Below are 25235 nucleotides of genomic sequence, written 5' to 3'. Positions count from 1 at the left end.
TTCAGCGGTTTGTGGAAACATTGCACTAAAGGATTTCTTTCTCGATATTAAAATAGAAAGCGGATAATATTTTATATCAATATCATTTTTTTTCACGATGCCGCGTCACTAAGCACTAAATGCTGCATGCATATTGTTGTTTCGTTCCTATTACTGTTTTTATGATCATTTCGAAATGCTACCTTCAATCGTAATTTCAAATACGACCTTGAAATTTTCGGTATATATGCAAATGTTATACGAATTATTAATCAATTTCCTCAGAATTATAAGAAAATACGAACTTTATATAAGACGCATGAAATCAAAATTTTACCTAAATTTCTGTTTAGATTACTTCATACCTAGATAAGATAACGGTAGAGTTTTTATATCATATTAATATTAATGCTTGTTGCAAAAGAAATCACGTTTTCAATCACTCGATGATGTTATTCTGAATATCCATGGTGGAAATAATTATGTAATTCATTATATTGCGCAGGAGTGCATTTGTTTCTGATAATTATGCATGAATGTATACCATTAGACAGGATCCATAACTATTATTACTTATATATGTTAGTCTTTAATTTCTAACAACATTCCTGGAAGGAAATAATTGGCAAATCTTTTACACTTTCTAGAATTCTAAATGTACAATAATTTCAGATAAAAAATTAAAACACTTTCCACAGCCAATTGTTGATTGAATAATAATTTAAGCTGATTGCTGTATTTGTCATTTTTATAGGTAGTAAATTGTAATTTATTTTGTCGAATTAAAACATTTCAATTTCAGTCTATGAAACTTGAATCACTAGTTAAAGTAAACTCTAGTATTGAAAAAAAATAGTAATATTGTTTTGTGTGCTCGATGATGTAGAGGATAGGACGCTAGTATCACGGCCAGATCCGTACGTTCGATTTCACAGTTAAAAGGATTCTCATTCATAGCACTTACCGCGTAGATTTTTTTGTGAAGTGGGTTTTAGTATTTACAATTATTACTTATTCAGAAATGTTGATGGAAAATAAAGATTGTTATTACAACAAACATCATATGAGTTATAAAAATACTTTATAACCAATATGAGATATGGAAGGGTCGCATTCACCAAAAACTGAAATGATGACACTCAAAAACGATTACGACAAGTACCAATTTAAAATATATATATGTTAATATATAAAAAGTAACAAAATTATGAAAAAATATATTTCTATCGATGGCACACTCACATTTATTTGTCATTCTTAACTAAACAAAGCACTCATTGCATATTCCAATTGAAGAAATCATCACAATTATTTCACGGAGTGTTTTAGTAAAATTAATATTTGCCGTTTTGTTTTTCTTGTTCTTCTTTCTTGTCATATATGAATCAGAAGTTATTTTGTCCGTTGATTAAAATTATACATTTGTGCGTCTTCAGAGAGCTTTCGCCTACCGTTTTGCTTTTAATGATTCCATCCTACGATTATACAAGTCTACTAAGCGAAATACGCGTTATAAGCATCATTATCATGAGTTTGTATTATTTATAGACTTACTGTTGATTTGAGCATCATTATTTGACTAGCATCCAATCCACTTAACGAACCTAACATTTTCAAAATTTAGAATGCGTATATTTGTTTATTATTTGCCAGATACGTGGAATTACACATTCCGAAACGGCAATTCTTCCATTCAAAGTGTAAATGAAGTTTTGTCTTGTGTTGCGAAATACTTCACGGTGTACATATCATAGCGAAAATTTGTATGTCATGGTCAAAGATTGGCAGTTGGATAGTTACAACATGAAACTCTATGCTCTGTCGTCCTAGTGTTTGTTTTGAAATCATCCTTCTAATAATGCCAACTCCTTATTTATTATCTATGTTTTGTATGTTACCGCAATCGTTGCGTGATGATGCATATAAAATTCTACTGAAAAGTTTTCTAGTGGCATTTTTTTATTGTACATCTTACAAAATCTTGTTATAGAATTCGATTTTTCGTTCCCTTAGAACTTAGAACGAATCAAGTACAATAAAAATTTAAGCTGTTCCAAAATTACTTCTCTATAAGTAGTACACATTCATAATGTTAGACTGTTGTAAAATATTACAAATACTATCGTTAGTATTAGCGTACATATATAAAGTGTACACAATATGAAAACATCGATGAATGAAAACTAAGGACCAAATACGATGATGCGATCAAAGAATGTTTCATTCATTAATAGGTGTTAGTGAAACTGAAGTATTTCCATCATAATACTTTTTGCTGAGTGCAAACCTGGTTTGAAAAAATCTCAGTTGCAGGCAATACTTGCATTGCTAAAATTTTGATAATGTGGAAATGACATGTTATTTTTTCTACTCTTCCCATTCCTTCTCATCCACTCCTTCCATGTCATCCTGCTCCAGTTTACGATTCATTGGCATGCGCGCGCTGACCGAGTTCTTAATCTGAAAATATAGAGCATTGAATAGTACATGAATTAGTTTATCTTCTTAATTATATGCAACATTTAGAATATGCTTTGCTATTCTACAGCAATTTCGGTGGAATATTATGTGGTAAAGGCTTTTATTTGGAATACATCTTTGTTTTCTATCAGGAACCTACCCAGAAGGAGTGCGAACAGTGTGAAAACTAAATAAAATCGAAATTGAATACGGGGTAAAATAAACGACAATAATAATATAACACTTAATTGTACTGGATGATTGGAAAGAGAAAGTGCGGCAAGATTCTGCAAATGAGAAGGATATCCTGCCGCTGGATCTCGCACATACTTATTTAGGACTGAAAAGACGTACGTAAGTCCACTTCGAGTACATTTTTGGCTGGATCCATTATTATACCCCAGAGAAATAAATGATTACCCGACAATGGAATGAAGTCGTCGCGGCACGACTGCCTGGAAGGGAGGCTCAATGGATCGGAAAGATCACGATGCCGGTTTTCTGGGATTGTCATAGTATAGTTTTGAAGTACTAAAGTGATTAAAGACGTGAAGTGAAATTGCTGTAAAAGGACCGCTACTTCTGGTACCTGATACCGCAACTTGTACAGCTAAAGTAAGTTTGTATGGCCATCAACTAATATGACCCACTAATTTCAAAGATGCTTTCCGTTCTCCACGAATCAAAGTAATGGAGTCTTGTGCTCTAGAAATGGACATTTAGAAGGTCTCAGACATGTGGGACTAAAATGGCATAACAGTAAACGTTAAGAAATGTATTACAATAACCTTCTCTCGGTCACAGTCACAAATTGAAACATCATCATACGTGGCATCAGGCGCCTATCACCTGCATGGAACGGTTACGGAACAACATTAAATGTAAGCAATTCTTATGGAGCCACACAACGTCAAGTACACGAAATATTTTGACGTCGGGTACGTGAGTAATATCCTAACTAATAATATTATTAAATTAATCTTGACGGCGATCGAAGTTGATTAATCGACTAAATCGTGTTTAATGCTTGCGTTTCCTGATGAAAACAAACCAATCTAATTTGCATTTATAATTGTAAGTGAGCTGTCAAAGAGCCTAATACTTTCATTGAATTTCGGGGCTATACAATTAGAGTGCCTATAACCAGAGTGACGACATCTCATCCATAAGTTTGGCAACAATTCAAAACATTCCATTAGCTTTACATTGAATTGACAGGTCGTTTGCTCGTTTGGAACTGGGAGCTGTCATTCCAAACGAACAGCTATCGCCACTCTGATTATAGTCACTCTAATACAATCTGTTCAAATGACGAATAGACTTAGAAAAATTGGCAACACTGTTGAATGAATTTTATTTGGAATGAATATTTTGTACTGACAGTAAACAAAAAAAAAGTGTTAATTAAATTGTCAAATCGAAAAATAAGTAACGCATCTCGCATTTCTCCTCGCGGTTTTTTGTTCCTTATTCTGAAGTAAAAATATCAGTTGAGTGAAACTTTAATTCTAACGGTGTGCAAGTAATAATAATTATGAAAAATTTGATTGAAGACTACAATCAAATGCAGCGCGACTATTACAATCCGCTGTTGAATCGCTACGACCGGGGTCCCGGAGCAGACTTGGATGACAGGCAGCAACCGGGTGCGTTAGCTGCAGCAGCAGCAAAAGCGACTAGTTCCGTAGGTGACGGATGCAGCGGAATGGCACTAAGCGATCCTCCAGCTGTTCGGATTCATTTGAAAAACACACAAGATTTGACAGCGGATGGATTAATCCAACTTTGTCGGCCATATGGAACTGTGGTTAGTGTGCATAAACCTAAGGATAATGGGAATTATGCGTTTGTTGAATTCGCTAATCAAAGGTAAACAAAAACCGTGTGCGTTGCAACTGTTGTCAATAAAATTATTACTTTTAGTGAGGCAGGTTTAGCGATTCAAGAACTGAACCGCAAGTTAGGATTTCAGTTTTACCCTACCTTTGCTCACGAAAAAAAGACGCTACCAATGGAAGTGGAAAGTTTCCCAGCTCCTCCTCCACCTTTTGAATCGGCACCTGGGGAACGGTTAATTCCTATGCAAGAAATTAGTGGAGATGAGGAAAATTGGGAAACCACATTGGCACAACGAAGAATCAAGACAGGATTCTCGATACCACTTAAAATCCGCTTCCCTGCTAAGCAGGATCTGTCAACAGCGAGTCACTATTCAAACAAATTTTCAGCACTGTCGACCGTAGATTGCGATCAAACTTTTAGTATTGTGATGCTTTTGGAAAGCGAACATCGAGCTCCAAATACAAAGTAAGTATAGTAGAGCAGCAAAAGACATTAACGACATAAAACGACTCATTTATTGCACAATTCAAACCTATTCATACTTTAACTACAATGAAATTTTAATCAACTTTATTCGCTTATTCAGATTGGAATTCAACATCAAGGAACGCATCAACAATTTACTTCAAAGAATCACCATTCAGCAGGTTACAGTAATAGATCATATGAATGATACGCCAGTATTTGGATACAGGGGTCTTTCAGATGAGCAAAGACTGTTGTTTCCGGAAACTCGATGTGTTGCATGTGGTCATCGAGGATTCTTTAAATGTAGTATTTGTGAGTCTTCATACTGTTCAACGCACTGCCAACGCGAAGATTACAAAAAGCACCAGAGTTCGTGTCATTTGAAAGGATGGAAAGAACGTTCTCCCATACAGAAAACAGCCAATAAAGGATATTTCGAAGAGCTTGATGGACTTACACAGGAAAAATTTCCCAAAGGATCACATGTTACTATTTTATCCGTGCTAACCCCAGAGCGGGTTTTCGTGAGATCGTTGGAAAAGGAAAGTAACATCGGCTATCTGCAAACGCTTAGTGATGTGGCCAAAGCCGGACTCAGCGCCGAAAAAATAACAGATTCTCCTGAACCTGGCGATATATGTTTGGCCCTTTATCGGCCACTCAATGCTTATGCGCGTGTTTTGATTATTAAAGTATCAAAAAAGCAAGCCCATTGTGTATTTGTGGATTTTGGTTCGGTTGAACTCGTAAACATTGAAGATATGAAACAATTAAATGATGATAAATTGAAATACAGACCCGTTCGAGTTCATAAAGTCCATCTCAAGGGCATAACCGAGGAGTATGGCCATGTCGAGAAAGCAATGTATTACTTAAACAGCCTCATAAATAAACCTCTGGAAATGAAAGTAAAAGTCGAAGGTAGTCGCAATCTAGTGGACGCTCAACTTCGTACAGTCGAAGGTGTTACTGTCAACAAATACATCAACCAATTGATAACCTTGCCAGTAATAAAAGTCATCGAAAATATTGATTCGTTCATTGACTACAATAAGGTATCTCATAAAAAACTGCCAGTTAATGAAAAAATAGACATCATCATTCTGAACCGCACTACAATCAAACTCGACTTTCGTGTAACCCTTATTGCGTACCAAGATCTTCCATACCTACAAGATCTCCAGCAGAAACTGCAAAGCTATGGTAAAAAAGTGGAGAAATTTTCCGAACCTTACACTCCTCGCTTAAACGAACTGTGCCTGGTAAGGAATATGAGCACCTGGTATAGGGGCGTTTGCTTAGAATCTGTTGGCGACGGTCGGCCTTCCATATTTCTTTGCGATTACGGTTGTTTGCTAATGGCAAAACTAGAGGATATTCGAAAAATACCACCCAGTTTGGCAGTGGAGGTACGCACTACTGATGCAAAAGTGTTTAGACTAGAGGAAGCTGAGAAGGCTGGGGTCAAAATTGATTCTGAGTTTTTGGATATCTATCTAGAAGAAAACGAACGGATGGCGGTAGAGACTACCGAGGAGGTTGAATTCCAAGAGTTTGGTGACGCACTGTCAAAAGAAGACATAACAATGCTTTCGGTTATTATAGTTCCGGATTTGATTGAATTCATTGATGATCGAGTTCATCGATAAAAAATGGATTACGTAAAAAGTACAATGCATTGGACATCAAGTTGGGTGATTTTTCGTTTGGTTCAAACTTGATATTGATTTCAGATTAAGAAAAGCTTCAATAAATTGATATTCCTTCATTCTTCTTGAGATAGTTTATAAGAATGAATCTATTTTACTATATGTTTTGATTTGTTTTATACCGTTTTCGTTTATTGATCAGAGCAGCCCGAGAGCTGACCCAGAGTCGCCCAAACAACTTTTGAGATGTTTGTTTTAGCAAACTGAGGTCGCTCTAGATCGGACTCCAATCGCGTAGTTTCGCTTTGAAAATCTCGGGTCGCACCACGACATCCACGCGAGTTTGTTTATTTTTTCTTTTTTATGAGGGCGCGTACCACGTGTTGGTTTTACTCGGAGTCAGACTCGCCCGCGTGTAGGTTCAAAAACGAAAAACGTTCTTGTTAGGCGCAGAGCTGCCTTGAGCTTGTTTTAAATTTTATCAAAGTCGTACATTTCCATAGTGCAAAACTACCATTAAACTATAACTTCAAGTGAAGAGATAATTAACTCCTTTTTAGGTAAATATACCTTACACTGGAAACCGGCGTAGCTAAAAACGATTAGTTTGACCAGCAACTAACACAACCTATAAATTGAAACAATATTGAGCCAAATTTTAAGAATTTTACCTTTTTTGCATTATCGCTCTAAATGACGGGTTTTTGAAATTTCATACACAATTAACCTTTGTCGGAAATTCTACACTTATGGGAACATAATCACCCTTATTCTTGTTTACGGCCGTATGCGATACGTTCGAAAGTGCACACTTAAAACCATTTCTTGAGCTCGGCATAATAAAATGCCGAAACTGATCGGCAACACATAACTTTGCTGATTACTCAGTAATCAATACGCATGTTTCTGAACTTCGTCAAATGCATTCACTGATACTTCGGTAAAATGCTTCAATTTGCCGAAATTTGGCATAATTGCTTGCTGAATTTATCAGTAAACAACAGATATGCAGTTACGTTTGCCGAGATTTCGGAATATGCGCTAGCTTTTGCCGAAATTCAGCACGCCAGCTGTCATTTCTTGCCGCGTTACATTTTCGCTTCGTATTGCGCGGTTATTTTCTGGTGAAATTTTCTAGTGAAAATGGATCTTTTAGAAACTGTTAGTAAGGAAGACGTAAGAATCTATCTTACGATCTATTCAGTAAGTACGATTGCAACACATTCTTTCTATTGCTTATTTCTATTGTCGTGAAGTTATCATGGAATTTTTGGAAGTTAACTCAATATATAAAAACCTATTTATATTTTCATATTTCCAGCTCGACTCAAAGTGGCGGCATCCGGAAGCGTCGCTATTAGTAGTGATGTCTGAGGAATTTGGCGAAGGAGACTGCTCTCTAATTTGGAAAGATGTAGTAATTCCCGCGGGACCGAGAATACTGTCAACATTTAATGGTCTTTGCATGTCTTATACAGTATTCGGTATTGAATGCGAGCCTTCCGACAATTTTTTTTTAAATATTTTATGCCACTTGTTTTCAGGTAGATCCCTTTTAGCACTACCGGCAACAAATTTGTAAGTCTACTTTAAGTGTAAATAAAATGAATTTTTGATTCCAAACGGCCTGTTTATAATGTTGACAAATCACGAACAGAATTAATCGGTTAACTTTTTAATTACTGATGATTCAGTATTTTACTTTTTCGTTTTTATTTTTGTTTTTCATTGCGTTACTGAATACTCAGTGAAAGTTTAACTGAACAAACAGTAAATCTTCTGCTGACGATTTCGGTAATATTTGACGTTTGTCAAATTTGAGGGTGCCGAGAAGTTCAGTAATTTTAATTTTTACCTGGGGTCAAAATTGATTCTGAGTTTTTGGATATCTATCTAGAAGAAAACGAACGGATGGCGGTAGAGACTACCGAGGAGGTTGAATTCCAAGAGTTTGGTGACGCACTGTCAAAAGAAGACATAACATTGCTTTCGGTTAGTATAGTTCCGGATTTGATTGAATTCATTGATGATCGAGTTCATCGATAAAAAATGGATTACGTAAAAAGTACAATGCATTGGACATCAAGTTGGGTGATTTTTCGTTTGGTTCAAACTTGATATTGATTTCAGATTAAGAAAAGCTTCAATAAATTGATATTCCTTCATTCTTCTTGAGATAGTTTATAAGAATGAATCTATTTTACTATATGTTTTGATTTGTTTTATACCGTTTTCGTTTATTGATCAGAGCAGCCCGAGAGCTGACCCAGAGTCGCCCAAACAACTTTTGAGATGTTTGTTTTAGCAAACTGAGGTCGCTCTAGATCGGACTCCAATCGCGTAGTTTCGCTTTGAAAATCTCGGGTCGCACCACGACATCCACGCGAGTTTGTTTATTTTTTCTTTTTTATGAGGGCGCGTACCACGTGTTGGTTTTACTCGGAGTCAGACTCGCCCGCGTGTAGGTTCAAAAACGAAAAACGTTCTTGTTAGGCGCAGAGCTGCCTTGAGCTTGTTTTAAATTTTATCAAAGTCGTACATTTCCATAGTGCAAAACTACCATTAAACTATAACTTCAAGTGAAGAGATAATTAACTCCTTTTTAGGTAAATATACCTTACACTGGAAACCGGCGTAGCTAAAAACGATTAGTTTGACCAGCAACTAACACAACCTATAAATTGAAACAATATTGAGCCAAATTTTAAGAATTTTACCTTTTTTGCATTATCGCTCTAAATGACGGGTTTTTGAAATTTCATACACAATTAACCTTTGTCGGAAATTCTACACTTATGGGAACATAATCACCCTTATTCTTGTTTACGGCCGTATGCGATACGTTCGAAAGTGCACACTTAAAACCATTTCTTGAGCTCGGCATAATAAAATGACGAAACTGATCGGCAACACATAACTTTGCTGATTACTCAGTAATCAATACGCATGTTTCTGAACTTCGTCAAATGCATTCACTGATACTTCGGTAAAATGCTTCAATTTGCCGAAATTTGGCATAATTGCTTGCTGAATTTATCAGTAAACAACAGATATGCAGTTACGTTTGCCGAGATTTCGGAATATGCGCTAGCTTTTGCCGAAATTCAGCACGCCAGCTGTCATTTCTTGCCGCGTTACATTTTCGCTTCGTATTGCGCGGTTATTTTCTGGTGAAATTTTCTAGTGAAAATGGATCTTTTAGAAACTGTTAGTAAGGAAGACGTAAGAATCTATCTTACGATCTATTCAGTAAGTACGATTGCAACACATTCTATCTATTGCTTATTTCTATTGTCGTGAAGTTATCATGGAATTTTTGGAAGTTAACTCAATATATAAAAACCTATTTATATTTTCATATTTCCAGCTCGACTCAAAGTGGCGGCATCCGGAAGCGTCGCTATTAGTAGTGATGTCTGAGGAATTTGGCGAAGGAGACTGCTCTCTAATTTGGAAAGATGTAGTAATTCCCGCGGGACCGAGAATACTGTCAACATTTAATGGTCTTTGCATGTCTTATACAGTATTCGGTATTGAATGCGAGCCTTCCGACAATTTTTTTTAAATATTTTATGCCACTTGTTTTCAGGTAGATCCCTTTTAGCACTACCGGCAACAAATTTGTAAGTCTACTTTAAGTGTAAATAAAATGAATTTTTGATTCCAAACGGCCTGTTCATAATGTTGACAAATCACGAACAGAATTAATCGGTTAACTTTTTAATTACTGATGATTCAGTATTTTACTTTCTCGTTTTTATTTTTGTTTTTCATTGCGTTACTGAATACTCAGTGAAAGTTTAACTGAACAAACAGTAAATCTTCTGCTGACGATTTCGGTAATATTTGACGTTTGTCAAATTTGAGGGTGCCGAGAAGTTCAGTAATTTTAATTTTTACCGAGATGATTACTGATTCCTCAGCTGTGCGAATCGGCATTTTTTTTGCCGAGACTCAGCTAAAAAATTTTAGTGTGTGTATCAAATTCGTATTCCCGTTTACGTTCGAATCAATCACACTTTTAAACATCGTACATGCATAAAAACAACGATCATCCAACTTTAAACTATCAGTTCTGGTACAGATTTGAGTTGTAATTAAAAATTTTTGATATCATTTGTTACCTGACATGTTTTTTTCTTGCTTGCTTACGCCCGTATAAACTATTCGACGAACATGCTTTTCACTCGAATGTGTACGAACGCAATTCCTGTGCAAAACAAGGATCGGCAGCGCAGGTAGTTTTTTTTAGGAAAAATGCAAGCATCAATGAAGTGACGAATCCTACATAATAAATAAATATCGTACTCAGGACCAATTTTATTCAAGTCGGTAAATGAAATTTTCAAATTAAACTTCGTGCAAATTAAAAAACAAGCATTTAAATAGCAGTCCGATCAGTAGTATCTGCGAAAAAAATGTTGCATTCTTCTTGCAATATTGTCTATCTAAAACATATTTATTACATTGGTAAAATCATGCATTTAATATAAAATAAATCATGTTTACCCATGACGTGTTCCCCATGAAGTACCTAATAGACGTAAAATTTGATACGCAAAAATTTGGAACCGCGCATATATTCGAACGCTCACCAGAAATAAAACAGAATTTTACTATGGCTGTTATGCTTTCTAAAGGTTCTATGTAAAACACAAATTTATTATTTGATTGCAAATCACTTTTAGATTTGAAAATAAATTTGTTGGGAATCGGTTAAACTTTTTTCAATGTGTTCGAACGGTTGATTCACAACATTAAACTGACGAATCGAAACCACGGCATTTCGTCCATAAACGAGAATGGGACTTTTCGTTTGTACGAATGATGTTCGAATACACGTATCGTTTGCAGCTAAACTGGCATACGTTCTAGCGTTTTGCATATGGTTAATCACAAGAATTGGACTGATTTCATCAAGGCTTAGCATATATTTGAAAAAGTTTACTGATATTTGAATATTTTGTGGCAAACGAGTCGCGTTCGAATTCATTCGAGTGAAAACAAGAATGGTTTATTCGTATTCATTCGAAAGTACCCGTTCGTCGTATGCTCGATACGGACGTAAACAAGAATGAGGGTGAATATCTTTCATTTGAATCTAAGATTGTGAAAATCGGTTCAGCCGTTTAATTACTTAGAAAATGGACTGCTTAGAATTCTATTCATGTTGTTTAAACCAAATCAGTCCCGTTTATCATTCGATTCGTTCGATTAGTTGGTCATTTTCACTCCACTGTGTCTTTCAGATTTCATCGATTATCTGGGTTATAAATCGATTACCCGATCAATTATTCGATTATTACTATTGAAGTTATCGAATTATCAGATCAGTTCAAAAATCGAATATTAGTTTCAAGCTACCCTCTCAGCAGGCCGTTCAATTTTGTTGATTTTTGATCGCTTGTTGAACGATATATTGCACGAAATATTCGTTCAATTTGCTGGAACGGTTTGTTGTTGTTTTTTCTCTTGCAAAAATAGTGTGAAAATTAAGTTTTACCTTTACATAGAAAGAAAATTTGTTGTTATTCTACGTGAAGTAGAAGTATTGTGCAGGTATGTATTGTTAGTTTAAACAAATGAGTGGAGAAAACTTCAGAAATTCTGCAGTAAAACTAGTCCAACGGGGCTCCAACTCCTCATGTTAAAAATGGCTCAACAATGGACCTCTGTCTGCCGGGTTTGTTGAACGAAAAAAATGGCATTCGGTTCAACGGTCTGTTTCAAAATCGGCAAACGAAGGACCCGTGTTGGCCTCCCGTTGAACGATTGATTGGACTTTCATTGGACCAATGATACAACGTATTGGACCAATGAAGGACCACCGTTGAACGTTTTTTTCTAAGTGGGTAATCAATTAAATATTACTCGATTATCTGGACTATTAATCGATTACTCGAATAATCGACCAATCTTACAACATCCTTACGTACACTCAGTTAAAGATGTCGGAATTTTCGAATTACTCGATTATTTATTAATCGAGTATAATTTTAAAACTAATCGATTGAAATTTATTCGATTATCTAGGTTATTAAGCGATTACTATTCATTCGATTATTACTGAAGGATTTTTTAAATTATTCGATTAGCTCAATAATCGAATGTTAGTTTAAAGTTTAATTGAATGTTACTCGATTATCTGGGTTATTAATCGATCGATATTACGACATCCCTACACTCAGTAGTCGGCGAGTGTGAACGTGTCGATTTTTTCGTCCAAAGTAATTTAACCGAATACCCTCTCAGCAGACCGTTCAATTTTGTTGGTTTTTGAGCGCTTGTTGAACGATATATTGCACGAAATATTCGTTCAATTTGCTGGAACGGTTTGTTGTTGTTTTTTGTCTTGCAAAACTAGTGTGAAAAAAGGTGAAATGTAGCGGAATGCGAAAATTGCGTTTTTGATCAATTATTCAAAAACTAGGCCGATTTTCTAAATACCAAAAACACTTAAGTTTTCGAAATCAAATTTATCATAACTAAGTATTCTTAGAATTTTGAAATTTTGCTTTACCGAGCCGTAATTGGTTTTTGAAATGTATAAACGGTCACTGTTCCGTCCCACGGGGATGATTTTAGAACTGAAAAGTAGTGTTTGTAGCAGAATTTCACAAAGAAAATCTGAAAATGCAACTCAAAACTATAAAATTTTAGCTAAAACAACCAAAAATTGAAAAAACGGTCACTGTTCCGTCCCACGGGGATGATTTTAGAACTGAAAAGTAGTGTTTGTAGCAGAATTTCACAAAGAATCTGAAAATGCAACTCAAAGCTATAAAATTTTAGCTAAAACAACCAAAAATTGAAAAAGTTTACATAAACTTTTCTGCATTTTTTTATTGATTGCGCGCTGCTGTTTCCTATTGAGGTGGTGTGAGAAATGCACGGTGGGCACGGTGGCATTATATCGTGAGCAAAAATTACATATCAAATAATGACGCGAATTTATGCAGTATTGGGTTTTGTGTTGAAATAAAAACGAGTGGAATACAATAAAATGGGTATTGTAAGAAGTAGCTGTCATTTATAATGTCATCTAAGTAGCTGTCATTTATAATGCTAATAATGTCCAACTCTGTTGATGTTGCTGAAGCAATAATGCTTGGCTGTGTAATATCGTAAAACAGGTATTATTTTAGATTGTAGCAATTTTTATAGCAAAACTAAAACTTCATCATTTACAAGCTACTGAATGAAATGAATACAAGCCAAGTATTATCGTTTATATACCTGATATACAAAAAAAAGTGATACACATTGAGGGTCAGCTTCGAGCCAGCCAGCATGGAAAACCTATTGGAATTCATTGGTTTTTCAATTATTATGAATACAATTAATCAATGCTTGATTTTGCTTTCAAAATCGATTGAATAATAAGGAACTACGAAATAACTTTATATTTAATTTCGTGCCCTAAATATGTGCTTGAGAAAAGGTTCACTAAATAATTTTAACTGCATGGTATGATGAACTATTAGTTATAATTGGAATGTATTCCAATAATGTAATCTAAGAAATTATTAAACTATTGATGATTTCTGGCACCGGAGGCCAGAGGCTGTTTGGTCCTCGGTTCGTTATCGTTGAAACAGACATTTCTAGACCCATCATGCTATATAATTCCGAAAAAAAGTTAATGGTGAATACTTTTTCGTAAATTCTATCTCATCGCCGGGAAGGGCCTGGTAAACGACTGGCAAAGATATCGAAAATACTTGAATGCTCTCTTGTCTTCAATCGTTCTTTTGAAGAAGAATCCATGCTTGCTACTAAACTCAGGCATATACATGGTTAGCAAGTTAGTCAATACATATACATATAACCTCATGTTAATCATTCATAATTACTCATGATTTATAGCTCTAGTGTAAGAGTAATCACTAACAATAATGCTAATTCAATCGCATATATTCAAAGTGTGAAGAATTCAAAAATCCATTACGTCCAGTCTTTTTTACAAGACAATATAACGAGAGATAAACCCACTGCGCTCAATCATTGAAAAAAATTCTAGTTTCTATGTGTCCGTTTTTCTTGGTACGCTTTGTGCTACCAACGGTTCGTTCAACTGAAGCGGGTAAAATTTTGTGCACATTTTATGACGCTACATTTCACCTTACATAGAAAGAAAATTTGTTGTTATTCAACGTGAAGTAGAAGTATTGTGCAGGTATGTATTGTTAGTTTGTTAGTGGAAAAAACTTCAGAAATTCTGCAGTAAAACTAGTCCAACAGGGCTCCAACTCCTCATGTTAAAAATGGCTCAACAATGGACCTCCGTCTGCCGGGTTTGTTGAACGAAAAAATGGCATTCGGTTCAACGGTCTGTTTCAAAATCGGCAAACGAAGGTCCCGTGTTGGCCTCCCGTTGAACAATTGATTGGACTTTCATTGGACCAATGATCGAATGTATTGGACCACCGTTGAACGTTTTTTTTCTAAGTGGGAAGGAACATTAGGCTTTCTGACAGCTCATTTACAACCACAAATGCTAAGTCGCCAATTTGAAATGTATTTGTTTTCATCACGTAACACCTACCATCAAACAGTTTTAAGTGCGATTCCAACGATCTGTCAACTTCCATCGACGTTAACAGGACTTTTCCGGATTAGTTAAAGGCTTTTATCTACACGCTGCCAAAAAAAACCCAACGGTTGACTTAAATTCACCTAACATAAAGTAATCAAGCATGTTTCTAATTGTTGGGTGAAAAGTACTGTATCGGTTGAGTAGTTTTCACTCAACAGTGTAGTTTACTTCAATAAGTTGCTGTTGGGTGAAAAAATTTTGTGTGTTGCATTGCAGAAACTATCGGTCAGATTTGAAGTGAGTGAAATTATTTCGTAAAATTCAACAGTTTCACTTTTTCTGTACCATTTAATTCCACTATTTCACTGTCACGTTATTACACTTTCACAAAGTCACTATACTTTAATGAATCATAACAAACGTTACAATACAGTTAAACAAACTTATAAAACCGATACACTGAAGAAGGATGTAAGTAACATTCCGAAATACGCGTAAATAAAAATGTAATAAATAAACGTAATGAGCAGTACTCTTGCCAAAAATTTTGATACGAAACAAGTAATGAATAATTTCGCTATCGGCGAGAAAATCAATTATAAGAGCATTTTGGTTATAATTCTTTCATATTAGTCAGTTAAAAATTCTCACGGTATATAAACATCTATAGTTTGTGTCTGTTTTATCGCCCAGTTCACACCCAATCGAACTCTGCTCTGTACTGACAGAACTCTGACGTCTATGAGCGACAACACAATCATATGGTTCTATTTATTTGTTGGCTTTTCCATACTACTGAAATTTTTTCCAAAAATTGTTAAACCTATTACCGGTGGTATGGAGAAGAAATTATGTCGCTGCGTTAAATACAAGAGATTCACAATTAAGTTCTGCCCATTCTTGCACAAGGTAAATTTTGAAAAGGCGCCCCATAGTAAAGTAAGTCATATTCACGACAAAAAATGAAGAAACTATGAACCAGATGTGATGAGCGTTATGATTTCATTACTTAGGATGTTTTGGTGATCGATCTCAACCTCTTTTGGCAACCAACGTGTTGGTCTGCTTCGGCCCCGCTTATGCTTGGTTACAAGGCTAGGTAAATTAGGTTACAATATTTGTTCCATACAAAAATGCTTTGACCCTCCCCGATTTGCCCCTTCCCACTTTGTCCCAAATGCACGTTTACAATTAAATATGTATTGTTTGATAAAAAATCAGTATAACAGTTCGATTCTGCGCTACATTTGTTCAATGAGAAACACCATATAAATAGTACAGGCGCAAAACAATAATTTACGTGTTTTAGTAGCCACCAAAAAAAAACGGTTTATATTGGCTACAATCATGGGTAGCTTTCCACAATTCTGGAATACGTGATCAAAATATGCTGCAACGTCAAAAATGACATCAACAAAGTTCATACTATTGTAGATGGCGCAGTGATGTACGGGAGTTACCGATAACTCACCGCTTTGCCACGCATTATCCTACACAGGCTAGTTGAACACAAGAATGCGTTCAAGGACAATGCAGAGTGATTCCAAGAACAATACTATGATTAATATGTTAGATAGTTATAGAGTGCCTATAACCAGAGTGACGCCATCTCATCCGTAATTTTGGCAACAATTCAAAACATTCCATTAGCTTTACATTGAATTGACAGGTCGTTTGCTCGTTTGGAACTGGGAGCTGTCATTCCAAACGAACAGCTGTCGCCACTCTGATTATAGTCACTCTAGATAGTTATATACAAAATCTGTTATCAACAAACAACGATTAGTTTGTTTTGTTTCTAGATCAAAGTATCCCGTTTAAAATAAATGTTAGAACATACCTCATCTTGCTTCGACCGTACTAGATCTGCACTCCACGCTTTATTGAATTGCGTCTGCTGCCCAATGATCTGATTAATGTTGTCGGCTTTTTTCACCGGTGTTGGTGTCGTAACGATCGGTTGAATGGAAGATACTATAAATAAAACAGTATTATCGTTTAAATTCATTCATGAAACAATTCTTTGTCTCTCACAAGATTCCATTCCTTCCGGTTGTAGGCTGATCCTTGGAGCTGGCTTGTCTTTACCAGCAAACCAGTCAGATGCATTGAGGCTGGGCTCCCACAGAACCCGCGTTGGCGGAAACAGGTCGTCCTGGAACAATTCACTCTTGATTCGTGGCACAGTAAAACTCAATGGCTCTACAGTGCCGTTCGTTAGTCTTTGTGCTTTGGCAAATTCAACTGATGCGACATCGCACTGATTCTTAGGAAGGAAACTAAGTCCCTGTGTAAGTGACGGGCATCGATGATGAGAAAGTGGGCATATAAAAGGCGATTCTTCGGTTATCTCAAAACAGTAAATGGTGGAATCACCTTTACCCGTAGCAAAAATTGTAGAGCTATCTTCATCGTAGAAAGGCATCAAAATAGCAGGGGACACGTCTAATCCAACCATACCGAGCGGAGCACTAAGATCGGTGGATTTGTATACGTATATTTGTCGTTCAGAAACCCTAATGAATAGAAATGATGAATTTTGTGTATCACATATTAAACTAGTTAGACTTACTTATCAAATCCTGTTACAACAATGTATTCCCCTTCAATCGTCCACACGAGACGAGCGCCACGTGTGCCAACCGGTCCGTTTCCCTCGCGGATTGGGTTCTCGGATTTTCTAGGATTATAGATTCGAATTTTTCCGTCTTTCGATACCGTAGCACCATACGTCCCACAAGGGCTCCACGCAAAACTGAAAATTTGATCAGTGTGCCCCTTCAAGCAATATTTTTCCGTAGAGGTATTAAGGTCCCAAATTTTTAAAGTCATGTCATAACTTGCAGTCAGGAATACATTTCTGGCTAAGGGATGATATCGGATGAAGTAGATCTTATCTGAGTGTGCTACTAACTCTTTTTCAGGCTCATTTGTTGGTTCCGTTAAACCACCGTCGGGAATGGACCAAATTTTAACAAGTCCATCATCGCAAGCAACAGCTAGTCGTTTGTTCTCGAACGGGTCCCACTGAAAATCCATGATGTTGCTTCCATTGACTAGGGAAGGAATTACTCCATCCGGAAGACGCCCTGGCTTGTTCAATTCGAATATCGCAATTTTGCCACCAGCCCCGGAAATTGGCACCGCCACACGCTCTGAATTTGCTTGGAAACCATCACATTCACCAGGAATCTGCCGACTTAAATTACGAATGTTCTCGATATGCGTAGTTTTATGTCCAGGAGTTCCCTTCAAATGTCTAAACTTGGAAACTCGACCGAACACCGTTGAAGTACGTTTGGAAGTAGTATTTGCCGAATTATTACTATTGTTTCTCTTATTTATATCCACCGGAAGGTTTTCTCTCGAAAGATCACTTCGATTACGAATTAATTCTACACTTGGAGGAGGAGATATGGCATCCTCGTCGTTTTTCTGTTCACCGCGAGACTTCAACGAGTCGCGTCGTCTGTAGTTATAAATATTGATTATCTTTACCTATAACTCAGTATCAAAAAATTACCTTAGGGCAACAGGCGATGCCGCTTTTTCCTCCTGTACACTCTGTGAACGATTCTCGTAAATTCTTCGGCGTTCAGCTATGCTAGTTCGCTGACCAGTTAAGCGTTCGAACTGATTTACTTTATCATCCGCGGCAGCATCGAATTGATCTTCAGATTCAGTGGAAGCCCTTGATTCAAAAACCTGTAATACAAATAGGATATATATAATCATACAACATTGATGCGTACAACTGCTATGTTAGTAACCTTTTCGCGATCCCCTGACTAAAGTAAGATTAGTTTGGATAGAAACAATAAATATTTGATTAGTTAATTTACTATTTGTGTTAATCTTCTCGTGTGATTCACCTTTCTTCGTTCGGCAGTAGATATTATACGAGGCTTATCCTCGTCATCGGAAGTTTTTGATCGCAGCGAAATTTCTTCTACAACATCTGGCAATACTTCTGGTTCTTTACAGTTTCCATTTTCGTGGGTCTCTTCGGAACTTCCGTTCAAGGATAGACTGTTCTCTTGAGTATTATCATTCGAATCTTTTACCAACTCTAATCCATCTAATCCTGGAGCCTGTGGAACATTGAACACCTTGTCGAAGGAAAACTCACTCGAAGAACCCGTACTACAAAACGGTTTCGGACCGAGACGAGGCTAGAAAACAAATATAGAAAGTACTATTAAACACAGTCTGCAAAACTTAAACTACAATAGCTACATAACACAAATTATAACCAATAGCATACAAACATATCTTACAGCAACTAACATAAGATATCGTGCAGTGCTACCAACATTGTGTAGGAACCTAAAATACTATGCCAAACGCGAACGGAAAATTTGTCCGAGAACCAACCAAATTAATCATATAACACTTCAACTGCTTTAGTGTCAAACCTTGTATCCTGTAGCGGTTGTCCTTGGTCTAGCGACTGGACGAGGCGCCGGAACAACGGGTATTTCATCGCTGACTACGGAAAGTTGGTCCGACACCGAATTGTTTCTTGAGGTTCTTGGCAATGGTTTCGGAGGGGTTACCTCACCTGGTTGATCCGGTTCCTCCAGGCTTCTATCATCATCCTGACTAGATTTATTTTGATGGTTTCCATTATTTTCCGTGTCATAACATGAATTCGGTTCAATCACAGTATTTGCGTTTTCGGCGTTTTTATTATCTCTGTTTGAGGTGACTTCTTTGAACCTTTGTTCGAATTCACTCTTCTCACTATGCGACTGCTGCTCCATCTGTTTGATCTTATCCTTGATTGGAACAAAAGTGGGTTTGACAATTGAGGTCTTATCAATTTTGTCTGCCGTGCAACTGATGATGTTAGCTGCGTTTTTCGATTTGTTGGCAATGTTTTTGACTACTTCATGTAGGTTACCTCTTAAAATCTATTGTCAAGTGACAAAAAGGGAAGTGAATGAAGTTCATCAGATATCGATTTTTCTTTGCATACAAATACAAATAGACAGTGAGTAAATTAAAAAAAATAGGAACAGGAACATCCGTACTTAGTCTTTTTAAAAGCACTCTTTGAAATGATTAAAAAAACCGAGATTTTTTATTACATTAATAAATAGATACATTGTCTGAAAACATAACTGCAAAGGTTCAAAGTCGAACTTTCGAAGCTATTGATCTTTGAATTTTCTTTGAAGTACATAAGTTTTCCGTGGAATTGCGGTTTTAGAGTCCGTTCATACGTTAAAAAACGATAGAACCAATCGACACCGAATCTACCTATATTGAGATGTTAAACACAGAAAACATAAACCTCGAAAATAAATACGTAAGCCTCTAGAATGAATAAACGGAATTCGTAATGTTTAATTTTAATACAAACAATCAAGCAAACCCCTGTTTTTTGTTTAATTGATTTTGTTGTTAAATTCAGTGTTTGGGGTTGTTTGACTATAGATAAGTCTACTGACCAGATTTATTTTGATCATGATGCAGTGGCGCCACCTTATCGTTGGTTTATGTATCGTTGGTTTTGTGAGCAAAGGAAATTATTTAAGTTTCCTCTATTCCATCTCTGGAGGGACCGATTTAGTGTACAAAAAAAGGTCCCAAGGATTAATTTGCGCCCCCCAAAAACCGGCGAATGACCCCTTCGATTAGCACAATAGAATGTCGAATTACTGATTGCTTCTCGGTTAACAACGTCAAATACCGTGTGTTGGTCCTTAATTATATCTCATTGACTAGGCAAGAAAAGAAAATATTGCACTTTATCAACAAACTTACAACGATTGGTTGATCGTTAAGCTCACGCTTTGCTGGGTCCAGGCTTATTTTAGATACGGCCTGGTTCACTCCATTAAGCCACTGAGATGCTGTCAGTTCGGTTTTGTATCCATTTGTATCTGGGTAGAGATCTCCGTGAAAATCTCGGTAGGACTACAATAGAAAGAGCTTTTAAATTATGTAAAATATTCGGGTCTCCAAATCATTTACTTTTCGCGGCACTTGGTACATTATTGGTATTACAGAGTTGGATGTTAACTGCATAATACGATTCACTTCACCTTCCATCACTCGTAGTGCTCTCTTCGGTACTAAGCAAGCACCTTTTGTCTGCTCACCAGAGTGTCTAATTCCTTCAATCAAATAAGGATCTTTATCTGTTACCTCCAAATAGGTAATTGTTGTATCTCCTTTCCCCGCCAAGAACAACATGTTTGTATCAGGATCATATAACGGCATAAGTATACCAGTGGAACAATCCAATTCCAGAGTCTTTTCCGGAACAGAAAAATTCCGTACGTCACGAATTATAACCTGCCTTAAGCGAGCCGCATCGAACCCTGTTGTTAGAATGCGGTCTTGATTGCCAAGCCAAACTACTCGAGAATCCTTGATGCTTTGATGGCTTTCGGCAATCATTACGATTGGTGACTCGGCTCGAGGATCCAATATACGAATCATCTTGTCTTTGCAGCTGGTTGCACATACCTTGCCATCTTGTTTCCAACTAAGTGATTGTATAACTTCAGGATGCTGATTGTTTGCTGTACAAAGTAAATTATGGTGAAATTTCCTTGTTGAATTCACAATCTTTATACTTACAAAACGATTCCTGCTGACATGTAAGATCCCATAAACTAACGCATCCAACCGCCGTAGAATAGAGCAAACAATCTGCTGTTGGGTGAAATCCCACCGTCTCTACCCGTCTTTGTTTAGTAGAAAAAGTGCACTCGGGATTTGAAATTGAATTTTCTAAACCCTTTTCCGGAATGTGCCAAACCTTCACTAGACAATCTTGTGACCCTGTAGCCAACAAGCCATCGTGGAATGGAGAAAAGTCCAAATAAGTTACCGTGTCCGAATGAGCATGCAGCAGTGGCATAGTTTTGCTCTTCCGTCCACAGTCATCGATTGGTAGAACGGCCAAACTAGATCCGACATGTTCCCAGTTGAAGGCAATGAACGCAGCAGATGCAGCAATATTATTGCCGTACGTTTGGTATGAACCTACGCAGATGTCCCGGATACATACTTCCGGCTTTGGCACGATCGGAGCTGCGTTCTTATATTTGGAAGCCTTAAATCGCCATGCCATGCTTCTTTCTTAAAAGGATTGACGGGATGCGGCACGTTACGACTCTTTTTGGAATGATTTGATGACTAAAACAAGAAAAAACGTAATCAAACTCCCGGTGACACTTCATAAATTTTTATACATAAACTTATCAACCAATACAAATACGATGTGTCTGAAACATAATTATCAAAATTGGATACATATTCTCAAATCGGCATTTTTCATAACCACAGAATATATTGCAAAAAGTACACCCGTTTCTCACACATAGCGCAGTCAGTGTCCCCATACAGTATCAATGTGATATGAACAGGTTGAATCTGAAAGATTTTCTATGTGAGAATTACTATTAAAATTTACTATTTTATTCATTTATTCTGATCATTGTTTCTTTTTTAAATTAAACTTGTCATTAGGAGAAATGGGGGTAAGCTCGCCACTCTAAGTGTTTTACTAAATAACCCATTTCCAATTCAATTAACAACACAGATTTTTTCTATATTTGGATTTTCAACTTTTCGGAACGCTAACTGTAAGTTTCCAAATGTCAAGTAAAATAAAAAAAAGCAAAACGTGCATCGCCACTGAGAAACGGATGCTATTTTGATGGGCAAAAAACTTTTGCGTATTGTACTGAAGTTATAATTGATTCCCAATGATTGAAGTATTTGCCTACTCTGTTCTACTAAATCAAGATTGCAAGAATGGTCAATTTGAACAAAAACGTGATAATGATTGAGTTTTTGTTAATACATGCATTATTGGGATGCGCCCACCACTGTTTTTGTGTGGTAAGAGCCAATAGCCTCTGAGGCGTATAAAAGTGTTTTTGTGAGTTAAAAACGCTCGGAATATCCCAACTTCAGGAAATATAAACGATAAACATCATCAGCTTAGCACTAAATTTGAGTTCTACGGAAACTCTGAGGTTGTTTGGGTTGAATGTCGGTTTACCTTCTAAGGATGTCGGTCTTACCCCCAGTGGATGGCGGTTTTACCCGCACTGGTTGAAGCAACTGAATTTTGCTTTGTGTTGATGGCTTACCCCCAGTTTCCCTATGATGATTCGAATTTTGGTGCTGCTGATATCATAATATCAACATATCAACATATATAGTCTTCAGAATCATCTTGATGTAATGTTTGAAGCGGATTGCTCAATTATCCAATTAGCTTAATTATTAATATTATATGCACCGCTCTTCAATTTGACCGAGTTGCCATATACCACGAATGAAGCCTTATCCTGTTATTCCATCACTGTCACTTTGACATGTTATGCTCAGTTATCTTATTCTATGTTGCCTAACGGTGCGAATCAATATGATGAAACATAGTTTCTTTGTATGTATTTGATAATTGGAACGTGTTCCACACATTATTTTTCTGACAAGGAAACTTTTTGTACAGGAATTCATAAACTACAAATTAATAAAAAAATTAAACTTAAATTATGGATAAAAAAAAAATCTCGAATTATCGATCTCGGCTTTATCAGCATCGCATAACGCAATCCCGTTGCAAAATTCCTCAGATTTTAAAGTTCTTGTTCTTGTACTATCTCAGTAAAACGGAAAACCGCGACGTGAAATTTTAAAACATTATCACAAGTCGATTTTCAGCATCAACTCGTTTCGCAAATACCCTGTTTCAATGAATATTAAACACGAAAGTCGCGAAATGGTATCCAAAATTGTCTTCAGTGCAAAATCGTACATCGAAAATAAATATTCCCTTTTTCCTAGAAATCTTAAACTTTTGCAAAGTAGTTTTTTGCGGACGCTTGAAAGTCCGCTTCACATCTGCAACCATCGATAAACTATATGTTCGTTATCACATCTTTGTCCAAATCTTTCTCAATTCGCCAACAACTCGCCAAATGGTAGAGAGCAGGTATGAGGGATGAAACCTGATGATTCGATGACGGGATGTTCGTGCTCCACGTAACGAAGAAATTTTCGTGTTTTGTTTGTTCTTCCTCTGAAGAGGTTAGTGTACAACGGGCGACGGGGCCTGAGCTGAAGGCATGGAGTAAAAATCGAACTGAATTGCCATTGAAAGTGTGCCTAAAATTTACGAATGAAGGGAAAGATGAATTTGCCGGCTAATGTGCAAAGGAAGAAAATTAATAGGAGAGTAATGATAATAGATAATATCTGATTTACGTTTCTCCGATGAGGTTATTTAATTGATTGGATTACTTTTTTTTTCAATAACAATATTGTTAATAAATTGCGCTGGTTTTATGCTCCTATGATAATCGTTAACTACCGCTTGATCGGTAGAGATATGACTTCATGCGAAATAAATTTGGGATAGATTCAAACAAATTTGGACCATTATGAATAATTTCGGACCTTGTGCAAACTCTGTCCTGTTTAAAGTCATTTTTAGGATAAAACACACAATTTTTTCCAATTGTTTTAGACTATTGTTCGAAAAAATTAATTCAAATGTTTTGTATAATACAAAGCACTATTCGAACAATATTTTGTAATGTTTTCTTGGGCACATATTGAGAAACAAGTCGGTGATTTTCGGTGTCCACTGTATCTAAGCGCAGAATTATCAGAAGTCCAAAGATTTAAGTAGCATAGTTGTAGTAGATGTTTTTCTAGACCCCTACACTTTTATTTGATTTTTTTAAATTTTTAGTGGTTGTTTAAAGTCCAAACTGCGGTTTTTACCTTTATTTATAAATATTAAAAATAGGTATATGGTGTGTATGTGTATGTGTGTGTGTGTATGTGTGTGTGTGTGTGTGTGTGTGTGTGTGTGTGTGTGTGTGTATTTGTGTGTGTGTGTATTTGTGTGTGTGTATTTGTGTGTGTATGTGTGTGTCTGTATGTGTGTTTGTATATGTGTTGTCAACAAAGAGGTCGAGATCTCAGAGACGGCTTGACCGATTTTGACTTTTTTCAAACTAGTCGTAAATGGAAGATCTTTTCGTCACCCTGAACGCTATTGAATGGTTTTGAGATCGGATGTTTACTTTTTGAGTTATACAAAGTTTTATGTCAAAAATTTAAAAATAAAATCGACAATATCTGTCATAATTGACCTTGAAAGCGGAATATGGTTTTAGACTTAGATTCCGCAAGGTAATAGCTATCCAACAAGCCATAGATTGTTAGAATCCATCCATTTTTAACGGAGATATCGATATTTTTTGTGTGAGTGACCTTCCGCCTTATTCCAGTAGTAGTAATTTTGAGCGCTGTATGCTAAAGCA

General features: G+C 36.4%; 2 protein-coding genes across 4 annotated transcripts in view; one reads left to right on the top strand and one right to left on the bottom strand.

Annotated features, from left to right (window-relative positions):
- Positions 1-69: 69 nt before the first annotated feature.
- LOC131425238 (coronin-7) overlaps positions 70-25235 on the bottom strand; it is a 31695-nt gene continuing 6529 nt past the window's right edge. The window contains exons 2-12 of one of the 3 annotated variants that reach the window (XM_058586958.1): positions 21526-22086; positions 20914-21467; positions 20704-20856; positions 19350-19847; positions 18807-19106; positions 18705-18722; positions 18458-18639; positions 17507-18403; positions 16969-17450; positions 16775-16908; positions 70-2439 (exon numbers count right to left, since the gene is read on the bottom strand). In XM_058586958.1, coding sequence (XP_058442941.1) covers positions 2347-2439; positions 16775-16908; positions 16969-17450; positions 17507-18403; positions 18458-18639; positions 18705-18722; positions 18807-19106; positions 19350-19847; positions 20704-20856; positions 20914-21467; positions 21526-22021 — 3807 coding nt within the window. In that variant the 5' untranslated portion in view covers positions 22022-22086 and the 3' untranslated portion in view covers positions 70-2346. The remainder of the gene's footprint in view (positions 2440-16774; positions 16909-16968; positions 17451-17506; positions 18404-18457; positions 18640-18704; positions 18723-18806; positions 19107-19349; positions 19848-20703; positions 20857-20913; positions 21468-21525; positions 22087-25235) is intronic. The other 2 variants (XM_058586959.1, XM_058586960.1) reach the window with 2 other exon arrangements.
- LOC131425239 (protein vreteno) lies at positions 3868-6517 on the top strand. Its single transcript, XM_058586961.1, has 3 exons — positions 3868-4308; positions 4363-4746; positions 4868-6517. The coding sequence occupies exons 1-3, from the start codon at positions 3974-3976 to the stop codon at positions 6396-6398; spliced, it is 2250 nt and encodes a 749-aa protein (XP_058442944.1). The 5' UTR covers positions 3868-3973; the 3' UTR covers positions 6399-6517.

This window comes from Malaya genurostris, chromosome 1 (genome assembly GCF_030247185.1).
Source record: "Malaya genurostris strain Urasoe2022 chromosome 1, Malgen_1.1, whole genome shotgun sequence".
Taxonomy (NCBI): Eukaryota; Metazoa; Arthropoda; class Insecta; order Diptera; family Culicidae; genus Malaya; species Malaya genurostris.
The sequence above is the reverse complement of the archived record's forward strand: the minus strand, read 5'-3'. Positions and strand labels throughout refer to the sequence as shown.

Excerpts from the sequence above, each read along its gene's own strand:
- LOC131425239 (XM_058586961.1), top strand. The coding sequence starts at position 3,974 with ATGAAAAATTTGATTGAAGACTACAATCAAATGCAGCGCGACTATTAC. Across the intron at positions 4,309-4,362 it reads GTTGAATTCGCTAATCAAAG|TGAGGCAGGTTTAGCGATTC; the intron begins GTAAACAAAAAC and ends TATTACTTTTAG. Across the intron at positions 4,747-4,867 it reads CATCGAGCTCCAAATACAAA|ATTGGAATTCAACATCAAGG; the intron begins GTAAGTATAGTA and ends TCGCTTATTCAG.